The sequence below is a fragment of the Gymnogyps californianus genome, chromosome 6 (genome assembly GCF_018139145.2).
Source record: "Gymnogyps californianus isolate 813 chromosome 6, ASM1813914v2, whole genome shotgun sequence".
In the NCBI taxonomy this organism is placed as follows: domain Eukaryota; kingdom Metazoa; phylum Chordata; class Aves; order Accipitriformes; family Cathartidae; genus Gymnogyps; species Gymnogyps californianus.
In genome coordinates this window covers 18,647,898-18,665,735 of record NC_059476.1, presented here as the reverse complement: position 1 = coordinate 18,665,735, position 17,838 = coordinate 18,647,898, and the positions used below count along the sequence as shown (strand labels likewise).

Genomic DNA, 17,838 nt, shown 5'->3' with positions numbered 1-17,838 from the left:
ACGGGAAGACAAGTAAGCATGGCACAGCTCCATGGCATCAGCCTTGTGCTCACAGAGGAGGCGAAGACTTCAGCTATTTGTGTGAAACTGCAGCTCACAGAGCTGACCCAGGAAGCCGCCAACCTGGCCACTGGGAATTAGTGATTCAGTGGCAGAATGGGATATTTCCTGCTCCTAGCTTTCCAGTTATTTCTTGTCATATTCTGACTTGGACCAAAACACCAGAGGAAATTACATCTAAGAAAAATACTGAAATTGCATTGTTACAGAGATTGAGGCTTCCAACCTAACAAGAGGATATACATCAGGTCTATAAGGTTTATGAGCATCTTTTGAATCTGCAGCATTTGGTCTCCACAGAGGTCCATGATCTCTAGTGCGCGCTATGAAACGCATCATCTCCACTGAGGTAACCTGGGATTCTACAGCAGGTAGGGGAAAATAGTTTGTTTCAACACAACAGTCTAATTATTTTTTAATCTATAACTTTTTGGTTTGTTTTGTTTTTAAGATTTGTGTGGTTCTCAAAAAGCTGCAGATCTAAAATAATAAAAAAAAAAAATCACAGTCTCAGTGCTCCAGATTCTTCTCTCAGGTGGCCATCATAGCCCTCAGCGTTTTATATACAAGGCACCTCTCTGAAAAGCCTCTGCAGGAAGCAGATACAAATATAGCAACTGTTCAATAAAGTATCATCTCAGCTGATCTCGGCTGCCGAGTTAGAATACGTGGAAAGCCACTGAAATCCAAGACATAATAGGCCAGAAACCAGCATCATTTTTTTTGCATCCAGAAACAAAAATCCAATGCAACCCATAAGGTACAGACACTTAGAGGTGCTCATCATGAGTTTACTGTAAACAGATAGTTATTTCTTCCAAAGTAGTGCATTCAGGGTATGGCTGCATAACCACCCTTCATAGCAGATGAAGTTACATCCCTTAGGGAAAGCTATACTAGACCTGGGAACCACTGGACAAGGAATTCCACAATCAGTAGCTCAGGAATGTAAATACAGACAAGTTAAAAGCAAAGCCAAAATCACTGGACAACAGTTTCATATTCTTTCCCGGACAACCTTCACTTTCTTCTTCAGCTACTACAAGATGTTTACTTCCACATTTATATCTATCAAATGACTCTAAAAATGTTTTAGCAAATACTACAGCCCATATAAAATCCTGGTACTTTTTGTTTTTCTTGTTTAGATAACTTGGTTTAGCAAAGCCTTCTGAGCCCAGTAAGTTGCAGTAACAAGAAACCCGGATAGCTCAGAATTTGTTTTTTGTTGGCTTTTTGCAAAAGATCTTTCTTCTCCTGCTGCTATGTTTGCAAACATATCAGGAAAACCCCCTTTTACTTAACGTCAACAGTCCAATATCACTTCTTTTCGAAGAAACACATCTTCAAGAAATTATTCTCCTTAGAAGTTGATCTTTTTCCTTTAGAATATGCCTTTTCTCCTCAGTTCTGAGGTGACAATAATTTCTTAAAATGTTTAATCTGAAAAATTATTTGTTACAATTGTTCTGGAAGACAGAATAATTCCAAACTACGTCATATGTCATTTGTAATAATTACTCTTCATATTTTAGCTCCAACACATCTCAATATACATGGAACTTTTGCTGAATAATGATGGCACAATTCAGCCTCTAATGCCTCCTGCAATTTGAAAACCTTTTCCCCTGATTTTACTTGCCACTTTGAAATGTTATCCCTTTCTGGTGAGTAATCCTGTGCTAGATTCTTTTGCTTCTTAAACGAACATTATTCTCACCCTTTATTGACTGACCACATCTATTATCACATGTAAGCAGTGTTAATCCTCTAGTAATTAACACCCTTATTAAAGTAATTTTAACTCAAAGAAGTTTAAATCGCATTATTGGTTTTATTTAATTAAGCTACGGGGACTGTTTTACACTGTCATTTGAGTTTTCAGCTTGTGCCTTTTCAATCTACCAGTTACGCAGGTTCCCTCCACCCCCACCCCCCCCACCCCCCTCCAGTTACCTGTGTATTTCTGTCTAGGAATTATTCAATATTATTCTGTTTCACTGTGAACTTTTTAAACTATCCTCTATGTCAATGGATGTAAGACTTAACTATACTGAACATATTACCATTCCCAAAACTATGATTTGCATTTCAATGATATAATCAAACCTATCCTTCCACAGGGCTCAATATCTAGTTAATGCTTAAAATGAGAGAGCCACTTTGAATGTCGTTCTCATACGTCCTAAGCAAGGGCAAAGATTTTTATTTAAACTTTAGACTGGCAAAAAGAAAGGAGAATCTGAATGCACTGAATTGTGCCACTTAGAAAGGCTGGCTCAGCACTTTTTCTGTTACTTTGAAAATAAGTCAGGTTTTAAAATTGTATTTTTGTGTGTGGGTCTACTGCATGTTCCTTTCTATGGGAAAATATCTGATGGCCTATGTTCTCTTCCAGATCTCAGGTAAGCTACTCAACTAACATGTTTGACACAGGGTCAAAAGATGAAAACTGTCTTCTGGTTTAACTGCATCATGTTACACTGTGCACTCTGGAAGAGTGTGGGCTAATTGTGTGTCCTCCTGGAACGATTTCCTGGAGGCATGCCACTGAAACCAGGAAAGCTTGCGTTCTCCTGGGAATAAGGCAACCTGATGGTTTCATGGACTTTATACACCATTAACTGTGTACTGAAAGTCCTTTCTTTCCTTTGGGTGAAAACATCTCTTCAATTTTCTACTGTTTAAAAAAGAAATGTTCTTAATGGGTCTCAGCATCAACCATGGAAAATGATAAACACAGAAAGGAAAGGATAAGAACAATAAAGTACGTTTACAGACACGAACTGACTTTTTCTTTTTTTTTGTCCTTCATTCCATATCTTTAAGTTCTTCTTTTCTCCCCATCATCTACTGCTTCCATCTACTCATCTTTTGACTTTTTTTGACTTTTTTTTTCCCTCCATTTCTTTGCATTTCTGTTCTTATTCATTCTTTTTTCACCCACCATCACTCTTTCTATGATTGTGGGGTCTTCTAAGTTGCACTGCTCCTTTGCTACTAATGCTCTAGGGAAAGTCCTCTCCAAGAGTTTTTCTTTAGGTTCTAAAACATAACCTATATGTGACTCTTCTATGTAAACTTTATTTGTTATTTCAATATTCTTTAAAACAGTGCAACTTGTAAGATGACAAATTGCTCCAAACCTGACACACCCATAAAAGCCATACATGTTAACATGGTATAAGGCAGTATGATATAAAACTGTGCTTAAGAACATGCTGGTTCAGTCATATTGCTTATAGTACAATAAGTTCACTTCATTCAGAAAGCAGTTATTTACGTAACAGTATGAAATGCAATCATTTCTTTTGCCACTTATTAGTATCTTTGTACTAACAGAAAGAAAATACGAGGATTTCATCTCTCAGATTTCACTAACTGGAGGCAGTCAGATAGTCAGAATAATATTTTTTTATTTGTATTTCTGCAGTGCTAAAACACCCAGCTGAAGATCAGTGTCACATTATGGTACATATTGTACAAACACTTTTGAAGATATGATTTTTTTTCCTAAGACACTATGATCCAAATGAATAAAAATTCATTAACTACTTTTCACTTACTGAAGTCCTTGCCATACTATGTCTATATGTCTATGCAATTCCTTCCTTGTGTTGTTATTGTTCTGAAGCAGAGAACAATTCTTGTTTTCTTGTTGTAAAAGATTCCTTTGATTTTACTGGATTTTACATTTGCTCTATAGTGACTTCCAAAGAAGAGATGGACTGACTTTCTTTTTCACAGAAGAAACTAGCAAAAGGAAAAAAAAAATGGGATCTTCTGCCTGCTGCCTGTGATTGACAGATAATTTAGAGAAGGAATGGAACCTAAGTACGTTGATTGATGCAACTGAAAAAATACTGAAAGCATATCTGTAGGGTGAAGGGGTTAGTAGTGTTGCCCAATACATACTACGTACCAGTGATACTACCCAGCTTATCTAAGGCTGGAGGATGTAAGCAATTTTGGGGCAGAAATTATTGAATACGCTAATGCAGCCACCAGTCTGATGGCTCCCGGATGGGAGACTAGGATTCATAGATGTTAAGAGAATACAAATAACAAGTAACTTGAAGGAAAACAATTTTCTTCTCTTGTGTTGTTCAATTAACAATGCTCATTCATTACTCATAGGAACCACATACCACCCACAGGATTCAGAGGAAGTCCTGTGGAGCTGGGGGCTCCAAAACTGAGCTCCATCCATCAGCTCAGGGCTACAGAAGGGCCCAGACACAATGGTAGAGATCCTGCAGCAACTGGTTGTCAGCAGGAAGACAACAGCTTGATATAATGTATTAACGAACTTCAGGAAAGTCATGCACCCAAATCTTCCTTCCTTGCATTTACATCATTTCTTACATGACAAAGATAAAGGCAAAGATCAGATGGGGAGCAAAACTGCTAGCAGAAGAAAACTAGAGAGAAACTTCATTCCACTGAATAACTTCCACTGAATGGGATGTATATCAGTGACTCAAAGACAGGGTAAGTAGGAGTTTACAAATATAAAAGGCACACGGATCAATTTCTTCTACTCCAAGCAAGGGATTTGTTAATTGAGAAGTTATCTGAAAGTGAACCTTCTGAAACTTTTCTACCAACAGGTCCTTCTGCAAAAGAATAAAACCTTCTCCAGATAAAGCTTATTTAGTGCTTTCTCTCATAATGTCCTTGGAAATGACTGCTTCATAGTCTCCCAGACACGTAGCATGCCAGTTATTGAAGAAATTTACCATCTCACCCAAGAAAACTGAAGCCTTTGGGTTCTTGCATTATGGACAGGGTATAACTGGGATATGCACTTCCACTACCAAGGATACAATTTCAGTGCCTTTTAGGTCATGATCTTACAGGAATTTCCTCTGTAACTATGGGATGAGCTTTCTTGAACAGAAAGGTTTTCCAGAGATATGAAGTTTTTATCGTAACAACACCTCTGTAGGTTTTGAATGAATTGATTAACTATTTCTAAACCTTGTCTTGTGAAAGTACTGATGACTAAGAAAAGCTGAAAGCTGATTAAATGTGACAGTTGGTAGTATTCAGATAGGGACTGAGATATGTCCATCTAAATAGTCTTGACAGCAGCTTTTGCCTATCTTTTTTTTTTTTTTTTTTTGTACTATCTGCTTTGATCAGCTTCTCCAGTGAAACTTTTAGTCATTTCTATGATGGTAGTATTTAGAAGCTAGAACTCCCCTGCACTGCTCTAAGAAGTCAAGTGTTTCATCTGCACATGACAAATGAGATCAATAAATGCCATTTCCTGTCTCAGTTTCAAAAATTATAAATTCACCTAACAACAGCAAAAACCCCCCTCTTGTTCAACTAAGGCTTATGTTCTTATGCAAAGGCCGTTATCTGCAGGTCTCTAAGTCAAGCTGAGCCAGTGCTTCACGAGTTCTGTCATTTCCTAAATACACCGTACAAATTTCTTGTCAGCTCATCTAATTCTTGCGTGTATCTGGTTCGGTAAGTGGAGAACAAAGAGAATTGTATCCCTTAAATGAACTAGCTTAAAGAAACAACATGAAAATTATTTTCTTTTTTTTGGTAACTTCCATGGTTTAGGTACCTACAGCATTCTTTACTGTCAATTAGGAGATGACATTCAGTTTAAGCATTATACCTTTCACCACATAGTCTTTTGTGCACAATCTACTATACTTTACTCCGGAGAAACTGGTACAGTTTTTGCTGTAGATGGAGTAGTCTATCTTGTAGTTAAATGGCCGTACGTATATCATTTTAGTTAAGGTATTGATAGGGCTACTGAAGTAACAGCATTTGTACACCGAGTCTTTCAAACCTGTTTTCAGGTATGCCCCCTCATTGTCAGTAAGCCAGAATCTAGAGTGAAAACTTGGTACGCTATCAGCATGTTATTTGCACTTCTCTGCTGAAAAAGGGGCATTCAGATGTTGAACTGGATACAATCTGTTTTGCGCTGAATTTGATGAATGATTTAATGTCCAAAGAGCACACATACACCTAATACCTGGCACGTGTGCTCTTAGTTCCTGGCAGTAACAGGGTAGGAATACCTACTGCCAGGAAGTGACTGACTTGCCATCCTGCTTTGATTCTGCAAATCCTTATCAAGATAGTGTATCCAAAGCCATGCTTGTTTTTGACCCCCCACTGCTAATTTCTGTGCATTTGTTTCCAAAGCTTCCTAATTCTTACCAGCTGGCAGGTATAAATCCCATCCCAGTAATGAGCTGGCTTGTTTCTGTGTACAGAGCACTGATTGAGATCTTCCTCACAAATATCTACACACACAACTTGTGATCTGAGCCTACTGCGATTACCTACAGGCCTCACAGAATCTAGTTGAAAAGGAGAAATCAAAAGTAAGAGATTCCATTGGGGAATATAAGTGCTTACAAACAAATTTTCATGTTTGTGTGAAGAATTTCCATTTACTTGTAAGAATATAGTACTCTGAAAAGACATTGTGTGTCCCCTCCAAGCTGGATAAGACACATTTAGCATGCAGTCATACTCAAATAACTGTGTCATTTTGAACACAGGTATGCATATGCATGCTACCCCTGTATGATGCAAATACATGAGATATTGAGCCTTGAAGTGTCCCCATTCTGCTCACAGTGTGCCTCAAGCCCTCCTTCTACTTTAGTGCAGAGTCAATTTATGGAGAAGGGGAAGGCCAGCAAGAGCGTTGCCTTCCTCCTCCAGCAAAGTGAGGATCTGTGGTCTGAAATCCAGAGAGGTGCAATTCCTGTTTTGTTGCTGTCTGAAATCTGAGCTCCTTTCTTTAGCTGAATAAGCAGCATCGCACTGAAAACTAGAGAAGCACAAATCCCATTACATAGCACCCTGAGGCCGGGCTTCATGTTACAGATGTAACATGCTCCTCTGCTTGTTCAGAGAAGCTGGGGAGCGCATGGCGGGGGGGAAAGGGATCAGTAAGCATTGTGAAAGAGGCTCTGTGAAGATGAAAGTCTCAACAACCATTTTCCTCAGGAAGCGAAAGATGAAATATTCTATACTACTTGCTAATTAAAAATTCAAACTGTTGCCTTATGAAAGAGAGGCTTACTTTTATCTTTAAACTCTGAAGTTTTTAAGACTTACTCCTAAACATACTGTTAGGGATTTCTCCCTCTTGGAAAATCCTGATTTTTTTCAGTTCAAGGCTCTTCTCTAGAGTAGAGGCCAGGGGTGGGTGTACCCTACTAATCTCAAAGCCTAGGCACTGTGTGGGCTGGCAGCCTGTGAAAGAAGCCACAGCACACCTTTAGAGCCCTCGACCTCCAAAAGTCATGGTGGATACGTTTGGCAACAGGCTGCAACTTATTCTCTGAGGTCTACTGAAGGGCTCAAGAGCATTCTCCACAGGGAACACAGATGGTGAGAGGTTCGGCATGCTGCATGTTGGGGGAATCAGAGACAAGCCAGAGCTGAAATGCAGTTACTACCACAGGAAATGAATTCAAATTAAACACTGCAAACAAAACAGTGGGGAAGACTGAGCTGTCAGCCTGCCTTTAGTGGCAGACAATCCCATGGCTGGGATTGAAGCCCAGTGATCTGTTACACAGTTTCTACCTATAATGAGTTACTTCTGAGTTTATCAGGACAGTATCATCTCTCAGTGATGAATGAGAAGCAAAGAAGAAAGAGGAGGACTATTTTCAGTACTAGTAAGAATTTTCTCCTTCAAATAAACTTACATCTCTTGCATGCAACACTACAGTTCAGAAGGTTAGCAATATTTCTCACCAACAATACACCAGAAAACGCATTACAAAGTAAATGGACAAGCAACCCAAGAAACTATCAATGTAACTTCCATTATGCTTTGGAATCAGAAGAAAATGTATTATACTTCTAAATATCACGTATCAGTTTTTAGAAGGAATACGTATTGTATATTATCAACAACTTGAGCTCATAGAAGTGCTTATCCCCATACTTATTTATACACATCATAAACAAAAGTCTGACAAAAATTTATCTTCTAATGTTTCCATGGTACATTATTCTGTACATTAATCACACTGATTGCATTATGAGTTTATGTCTAATTTATCTCTAATGTTAGTAAAATGGTAATAGAAATTGCTGCAAATTTTCGAGAATTTTCTCCCATACCTATGCAGAGTTTATGGACCTTGTTGTTCACAGCCCTTGGTCTCCCAGACTGGGGGACACCACTGTCAGACTGTAAACTCTATGCTACCATGTGGGTGGAGATACCGCTACGGTGGTTGCTTAACTCTGAGGTTACCAACAGCATATGATGATGTTCACCTGAGATGGCTGCCCCTGTTGCAGGACCAGCACTGACAGCAACCGGAGGATATTAACAACATGTACTTAAGTGCCAAAAGAACACAGATGAGACACAGTTCTCCTCACCCCTGGCAAAATAAGGACATTCCACAATCATCAAGCTAGCTGAGTACTTGTCTGACATCAGACAGTAGAGGAAGAAGGCCTATTTGAAACTGAAGTAGTGCTCGTGGTGGAGAGAAACACTAGAAACAACTTGTGAAGTCAAAAGTGAAAAAAAGTTAAGTTACTTCTGCAGCTTAGGCTATAACTCTGTAGGCAATGATTTGATTTCAAGAGTAGGCATTTGTTACCACCTAGTTGGTTAAGAATCAGGAAATTTGCCCTAGGATAGCAACTGTTGACCTCTCAGGCTACCACGAGGTGTTCTGGTTTCGCCTGGGATAGAGTTAATTTTCTTCCTAGTAACTGGTACAGTGTGTTTTGGATTTAGTGTGAGAATAATGTTGACAACACGCTGATGTTTTAGTTGTTGCTAAGTAGCGCTTATCTTAAGTCAGGGATTTTTCAGTTTCCCATGCTCTGCCAGCAAGCAGGTGTGCAAGAAGCTGGGAGGGAGCAGAGCCAGGGCAGCTGACCCAAACTAGCCAAAGGGGTATTCCATACCATAGAATGTCATGCCCAGTATATAAACTGGGAGGAGTTGGCTGGGCGGTGCAGCTCACTGCTCGGGCATCAGTCAACGGGTGGTGAGCAATTGCATTGTGCATCAATGGTTTTTTTCCTTGGGTTTTATTTCTTTTTTTTTTCTTTTTTTTTTTGTTATATTCCTTTTCATTACAATTATTATTACATTTTTATTATTATTATTGTTGTTAGTATTTTATTTTACTTTAGGTATTAAACTGTTCTTATCTCAACCCACAAGTTTTACTTTTTTTTGATTCTCCTCGCCATCCCACTGGGGGAGGAGCAAGTAGCTGTGTGGTGCTTAGTTGCTGGCTGGGGTTAAACCACGACACAAGGTTATCATTCCTGTCCGCTACACACTACCCTGGCTCTCCAAAGAATAATGCACAAATTTTAAGATTCAGGCCTTTTCCTCACAGTATTTAAGTGTCCAGGACATCCAAGAAACTGCCTCACATTCCAGAACTGTAACCCTAGTCTTTAGGTACTAAAGAACAGACCATAACCAGGACAAAACTAATTCATGTTGGAGGATGAGCTTCCTCAGAGACTAATTCAAGTAGGACCAACTAAGACCTGTTTACTTTTGAAGGTTAATTCCAATTGACCTAGTATCTGAATTGGCAGCAAAATCCCCAAAGTTCATTCCACCTCACTTTGGGCCACTGCATTATTTACCCAGGCTCCCTATATAGACAGTAGCAAGAGATTATCTTCAGAGAGCAATGCAGGTCGCAGGAGAGCTGGGTCATCTTCATGAGATGCTAGAGACCAGTCTCTTTAATGCAGCACATACTACTCCGGTAATCACCTTGCTGAGCTGGCCTGCCCCTCAGTGGCTTTAAGTAAGTGGAGTGAAAGGCTGCATGTAGGTATGACCTCAGGTCATATGCTAAGACAAGTGGCATGAGGCATGACGCAATTACTGCAGCTGTACAGAACCACAAATCTATCCCAATTTTCTTAGTAGCTGCTTGCTGCTTTAGGAGCTGCTAAACTAGCTGGAGCTGCAAGTTGCTAGATGATCATGGCTATGTGATTCTCTATTAGTATGCACTATGTGTGATTAGCCAACCACACCAAGTCACCTCTGTAAGATGCTGAGATACTATGGTTATGGGAATAGCACAAAAATCTTTATGGACTAGGGTTTCTACAGATTACTAAGGTCTTTAAAGAGCATGTTAAGTATGACAAGAGCATAAGAGGGGATAGTATAAGGAAAAAGAGGTGGCCCATCAAAGAGGACATTGGTAAGTGCCTGCCCCTTCGTGACTCCTGGCCTCTTAGAGCTTCCTGCTACTAACTACTGTTCTCTGCTTAGAAGCAACTCTTTCTCTTTCTGTTTCTCCTTCTGTTTGCTCTTCTACATCTGTGGAAGGAGGAAGGAAAGAAGTGGGCTTGCTGGGGACAACATGCTGTCCATACATTGTCTTCAGGGAAAGACGGAGGATCAGGAACTGTTAGGATGAAAATACCTATGGCAATTCTTTTCAAAGCTGCTCCTCCCCCCATGGTAATCATCCAAGTGTAGCTCTTCCCTCTCTGTCTTCCAAGCTGGCTCCTTGTAAGTGACTTTACTTCTTTAGTAAAATGTGCTACAATATTCTACTGCCCAATCCTCATTAATCTTACACATTGCCCTAGTACCACAGAGAGAGAGTAAGCTGTTGTTGAGATAACTGGCTTCCATTAGCAACCATGTGATTGGCAGGACGATAAAGTCTTTTCCCTTGCAGGTCAGCTGCTTTTTAAGAAGAGGGCAATCCTGCTGATCCATCTTTTAGCTACAGTCTCTCACTGAGTCCCAAATCTCCTGCCTTTTAGCTTTGATACGGTTCAAGCTTTCCCCCTTGTATCAGCCCCTACCTGTCATCAGCTCCTCTGTACCAAACAGCCAATATCAGGAGTTTGACCTCAGGGCACAGTCCGGGTGGGCAGGTAAAACCCGACCACTGGACCTACTTCCTTATCTTTCATATCCTGCAATTCATGAAGAAGTATCAAATTCAAACTAAAAAACAGAAGCATGACCTTTTATAAGAACTTTCTGAAAAAGGCACTGTTGCCTTTCTAAGTATTCTTGAAAAGAACTGTCATCCATCCTATTAGGATAGAAATGGATCACAAATAAGGAAGAGAGGGAAAACACTGCAAATCCTTACTAAATGGTAAATGTTTTTAACGTGTACTTGCAATACCTTTTGGTGAGGCACACAAAAATGCAGTAAAAAACAAAACAAAACAAATATATTAGAACTATTCTACATCTACAAGCTCCAATTGCAACCCAATAAAGAGAGTTGCCCAGACTTTTGCTGTTTATAAAGTATCTGAGATCGATTAGATTCCCATGGCATACAGAGCATCCGCTATAAAGCGTTACTTGCATCAAGAGAATTCTAAATATAAGTAGCTAACATAAACTGAGAGCTATCATAAGCAACATAATCCCTATTTATGTGACATGCTCGACAGCTGGTGCTTAAAACATACAAAAATATTATTTATTTACTGTAGCAAGTATGTACACACCCTGCCCTCCTGCATAGCTGGAAATCACGTTTTCCCTTGAAACAAACATAAGCTCTGCAAGGATTTATACCACTTAGGTGGATGACAGAAATGGTGCCAAAATCTCTCAACATCCTTTCCCTTCAACTAAACTGACTTACTACAAATTGGAAGATGTTTAGTCACTTCTAACATTGATAATAAAAGGAGAATAAAAAAGAATCCAAAAGAGGAAGGCTGCTAGTCAAGGCAAGACTTGTGGTATTTGAAGTCTGGCAGAATACATCTTTACATACTGAATTCTGGAACTCTTAATGTACAAGTATCACATGAACAAATCTTATGGCCATGATCCTATATCCTCCTCACGTAGTCCACGCTTATCCCATTGTAGATCTTGTTCATTGTTATACTACTGTGAGAATGTAACAGACAACTCTACCTTTTAACTTTTTCATTTAAAAAAGACACTTTAATGAAGTCCTTTCTAACTATTAGGAGAAACTGGAATACTTTTGCCTCAGGAATTTTCCCTTCTGAAATGCCTTTTCATAATCTGGCTGTGAAAAACCTACTAAACTATTAAAAGCAAAAATATTCTTACTATATAGATAATTTGGTATGGAATTCTTTCTACGTTTCTCTTCTTTTCTGATTACTTTGACAGGCTCATAATGGTGCTGAAAAATATCATCAACATCCGCAGAAATCTAAAGACCCTCCATGTGCAGTTAATGATTCATTTCACTATTTAAATGACACTTATACTCGCAATTTTGTGAAATAATAAATCCTTTCTAAAAGCTTACTTCAACTATGAAAAGTTTTTGAAAATGAATTGCTATGGGTGGATATAATGTCAGAATTTACAGAGAGCAGGGAATAGAAATAACTACGTGAAATTAAGATAAGTAGATTTTAGTCTGGAAAAACCTTCCTTCTGGCAAGAACTGTGGAAAAGTGCTTCCAATATTAAGGCATTTAAAATTAAATTTGATATAGAATAAAGATCAGCCAGTTGGAATAAAGCTGCTTTCTAACAGTTTAAAAGAATTCTATGTAACAAATTAAGGAAAGGAAATGCTAAATAATACCATGCCCGATTCTGCTCTCCAGGGAGCAGTTTTGTAGACAGGAGCAATTGCTCAGAATGGAATCGGGCCAGCACACACCATGGTAACATGTACACTCTTGCAAAAAGGCATCACAGGATCTTACAAAATTGTCAGGACCAAAATTCAATCTTACATCCATGTAACAGTACCACCAGTAGCACAGTGCCCCCTAACAACACATTGGAGAAACAGTTTTATGCTAAATTACACGGAATAGTGCCACTAATAACACTTCAAATAACTGTTTTTCAAAACTAATTACACGGGAATGCAAAAACATGAAAGGTTCTTGAATTTAATAACTTCAGCATTGGTCAAAAGGGGAAATTAGTAGGATAAAAAAACCAACTAGTGTCTTACTTGTCTGAGGTCGATGAAAGCTAACTGCAGGGTGTCTCCCTGGAATCCTGGCACAGGCTCAGAACTAGCAAACACTGCAAAGAAAGGTTAAAAATATTACAGATGTAGATTTTTTTTTAAAATCTAACAGAAAATCAAGCTCTATGCAATATAAATGCTAGCTAGCATTAAAATGAAACTAGTTTGATAGAAATAGATTAAATTAATAACTCACAGTGATTAAAACCAAACAAACCAACAAACAACTTTCCCATCATTTTTCCAATAATCCCAAAGAATAATACCTTTAGGAGTATGGTTAGGGATTTTGCTTAAAATTCTAACCCAGTAGTAATGCTACAACCACAGAAGTCAACATCTTTTTTTGGCCTGAGGTGAATGATTACTGAAGAATTTCGAAATAATACCAATTCCATGGCTGTCAACATATTTTCGAACACCTGCTTTTGTTACAGCATCCACGCTATAAAAACCCCACCTCTAGCCCAAGAGCAATAAAAGACAAACACTAAAGTGGGAGTTAGTTTAATGTGTAGACAACAGGTGGAAAGCTCTACGTGCCACAGTCAGAGCAGAGCTGAAATGCCTGTTCACGCCTTTTAGCCAGCTTATCAATAATGAACTTCTGCTCTTTTTGAACCCAAAAATAGGTTGTCAAAATTGGAAGGCAAAACTATATTCAAAATACAAAAATGGTAACACTTATGGTAATGAAAAAAAGTCAGCTGTTTATTTAAATTAGGAAATGATCAATAATTGTCAAACTTAAAAATATACTTTTTGTTGTTCTTATCCCAGTCACATGTTAATAACAAGAGACACTTGCAGAAACACCACTGCCTCACATCCCCACTCAATTTAGACATCTTACTTCAGAAGAGCTTAAGAGAATTTTTCAGAGCTCTTAACAAAACGAAGTAGATATTACTGTAATAGTTTTAGAGAGCTATCATCTGAGGCAGTGAAAGGTAACATTTTTTTCCAAGTTTGAGAAACAGGTCATTCAATGGTAGAGGAAACAGAACATATGTATCAAAAAAATTTCCAGATCCAGTGCTCAACTCTACTGTGCCACATGGACTCCTGCTAACATTTAAAAGTAATATGAAATCCTTACTAGAATTTTTTTTAATGGCTAGTTAGAAAATTTAGATCATCAAGTGAAAGTAACATCCAGAAAGACATTGGTGTCCGAGCTAACATGATGGTAAAATAATGGGCTCAATCATTTACTTCTGAATGTATGGTTTCAACTTAAAGCAGACTAATGAATTCAGATAGACTATTCACAAGTCTAAAAATGATCATATGGAATGCAATTGTAAATAATAAAGGTTCTTACTTAAGTGGTACAAGAAGCTACTAAGACCATCTCAGAATATCTAAGAATAGCTTAGTAATAGATGAATATAGTATCAGAGTAGCAGCTTTACCAGTAGAGGCAGAATTTATTACTTGTGTTACAGTAGTGCAAAAATTTTTATGGACAGTCATGTAATAGGAGAAGGAATTAAACTGGAATATGACTTGATTCTTCATCAAATAAAGGAATAAAAAACAGAAATCAAACGCCCTAGGGAGAACACTGTAATGTCACAGACAAGTATTGACAACAGTTGGCAAATGCTCACTGATTACTGTACTCAAGTCTGAATTTTAAATTGTCTGGTTTTCCTACTTTATAAGCAATATCAACTTTCTAGGGGATTTTTCAGGGAGTTTCAATCTACCACAAAGATGCTTTTTAAATAAAAAAGAAGACAGACAAAAAACAGTAGAAAAAGCATATCCTAAACCCAGCATTTTATAGAGAAAGTTTGCTTAACAATAAACTCTTTAAAAGCAGCAAAGAAAAAACAGTCTGTACAACCACCAACCCGCAGAAGAACAAAAGATCTCCAGGCCTATGAAAGCACCCTTCTGAACATCCTAGGCTAAAGGGTTGTGTGTCTCCATGGCTGTCTTCTGTGGTTATTTCATGGCCACTGGGACCACCCTTTCTTCAGGGACAGACAGGCCTATGATGCTGGCCCCTGTGGTCAGCCAAACATAGCTTTTAAAATTGGAACACCATACTATAGCAGGGAATTCTTAGCAATGCCCCATAGCAAACAGCTAAAAAGAGATACATGGGTTCTGAGCTATGGCAGCACACTAATAAGGAGGATAAGCGTGATGATCAGAAGGGGTCTTTTCTACATCCCCTAAACAAGGGAGGAGAACCTGTACTATTCTTGAAAGATAAGGCCCATCTGTATCTGATCCTGTATAAATTTCTGTTCATACACAGTACACTGAGACCAGCTTTCCCCCACTAGAATCTGAGCTCCTCCAGCCACTCCACAATGGTAGCACTGGGAGAAGGAAGCTCTACGGCAAAGGAATGGCTACAGAAATGAAAAGTGAATATAACTGAAAAGTGTGACCTGCAGCAAAACTGCAGCTAACTGTCAGTTAGCTATTGACACTTTACACTTTGGGAGGTACCTTCCTATAGTGGCATACTTTTACTTGCCACAGGGCAAATATTTGCGTCCTCTCTGCAGCTCATCAGGCTAACATAGTTTGGAATTTATCCTAATGCATTAAATAATGCAGTATGATTTAGTTTCTCTACATAGTATGTACTACCATTGCAGCTATAGAACAAGAAGCACACAAGGTACCAAACTTAATTGCTGTATAAGCTTTGTTCTCCTTAACTGCAATTTTATATTATGAATGCATTTACAACACCAGGGACACTCATTATAGCACAAGCATTTATTCTCACATTTGGGTCATTTTTGACAGGTGACTACAGTAGAATTTGTTTCATTATTACAATTTCATGAGTTCAAAGGGCAAAAAGATAATCTACTTATGGTAATGGTCAGACAGTTCCCCCTCCACCCTCAGCTCAGGGCTTTTAAGTTTTGCTAACCATTTTACAAAGCTAATTAAATATTTTCTACTGCACAGTGTTTTAGGAAGATATTATAAGAACAGGATTAACATTCTTAATGTCTTTGTCCTAAGGGTCCTTTTCCAGATAGTAATGAAACATTGTCATATATACATCTTTTAAAATATTCACCCCCTGCATTCATTCTAGGCTTAAAGAGGATTTGGAGGGGTAGGGGGCTGGTTGGTTGGTTGTTTTAATGTGCATAAGAGCATTCAGGAATTTTACAATATATGAGAATGACATGCAAAGATCACCATTAAATTGTCACATATAGGGGCAAACAACTGGCTGCTTGGCAGTTTGAATCAGAAACCACTGTTTTCGGGAAAATAAGCTGAAAATATGCATTACATGAATCTGGTATTCACAAGGTTTTTGTTAACATAATTTTTCCCTGCACTTTGCTGATACTGTGTAGACCTTTTCTGTGTGTATAGAACAGGATCTTTGGCACAATGTGTGTCCACAATATGTACAATCTCAATGTACTTCCTACAACAGCCAGTTTGGGAATTTACAGGAGGTAGGATCTAATGAAAAAAGTATGTAATAATACAAAAACAGCTGGGAGTAAACATACACGAGAATGGTAAATTTAAATATTGTAAAGATTACTTCAGTTCATTTTCTTTCCAATACTTTGCTTTGATCTTTTCATTACACTTTGTATACAGGATATATGTGAACTGACATATATGTGTTAATGGATATCTTAAGAAAAAGGCTGTGTCTGCTAAAATGGATTTTAAGACATCTTTAACTGTAAATTATACTGAATTTCTACGCACTTCTAGGTTTATTAACACGTCTTCATTTTATTCTCTCAAAATTCCATCTTTTAGCCATCATTGGGTTGTGCCTCTCTGTTGGTCTGGGAATTCAGTACCTAATTCCTGACAAATAGTTTTGCTGCTCAATGGCCGAAATTAAAAATCAGAGTCCTGACTTTGGATCAAAAGCTAAATTAGGACAGTTTTACTTCAGCCTCATAGCACTGATTCACAGGCAGGACAGCAAAGCTACAAATGTATTTTTACAGGAAGAGCGGAGAATCAGGTGACTATCTCAGCAGCCGTCAGCCACTTTGCAGCCCTGTTGGATGCTCCAGCTGTTCAAACACGCCTGGAGGGGAGCCTCGCTGAGGGAGCTGCCAGCTGCCTGGGCAGCAGCCCCCAGCCCTGCCCCCAGCACCGGCGAGATCTCCCTGCTGCCCCTCGCTCCCGTGCTGCCATATGTGACCGGCAGATGAAGGATGGTCTCAAGCGAGTTCAGTTAACCTGACTTCCCAGATGGGAGAGGAGGCAGGTAAAGTGAGGGGCCTCCAGAGGAGGATATAGTGCCTTTTCAAGGAAAAACGGGATTTGGGTTCCTCAGCTTCTGGCATGCCCACCTGGCGATTACCTTCGTGTATGCTCAACAGAGAGCACTTGGGTCAAGATCTCTCTTGCTCTTGGATACTGCAGCTCTCCACACAGTGGGTGAAAAAGGAGGGACTGGCAGGAAGCCCTACATAGGGCTGGTCAGGAAGGTATACTGCATCTTGCTTTGCGCTAATACTCCACTAACCCATGCTCATTTATAGGCAGGACCCAAAACCTTTTCATCCTTCCACAGATTCACGTCTGGGTGAAGAAGGATGCCCACTCAACCATACCTCCTTCTGCCAATTAATCCTGTCTCACAATTCAGCTATGTTAAAACACATAAGTTATAAAAATTCCATTGAACTCTTCCAGCAATTAGAATTTCTGACAAGCTCTAATTCCTTAAAAAAAGCTGATGTAAGGTATCTACATCTGGATGGCGTCTCTGAAAAGCTCATCTTCTATTGTGTATAACTTGCTTCTCACAAAGTGAGATAAAGCAACCCACAGTTGAATTTCATCT

General features: G+C 38.9%; 1 protein-coding gene across 1 annotated transcript in view; it reads right to left on the bottom strand.

The window, feature by feature from the left end:
* Positions 1–17,838, bottom strand: part of EXOC6 (exocyst complex component 6) — a 95,736-nt gene that overhangs the window by 13,601 nt on the left and 64,297 nt on the right. The window contains exon 20 of the mRNA XM_050898860.1: positions 13,005–13,078. Coding sequence (XP_050754817.1) covers positions 13,005–13,078 — 74 coding nt within the window. The remainder of the gene's footprint in view (positions 1–13,004; positions 13,079–17,838) is intronic.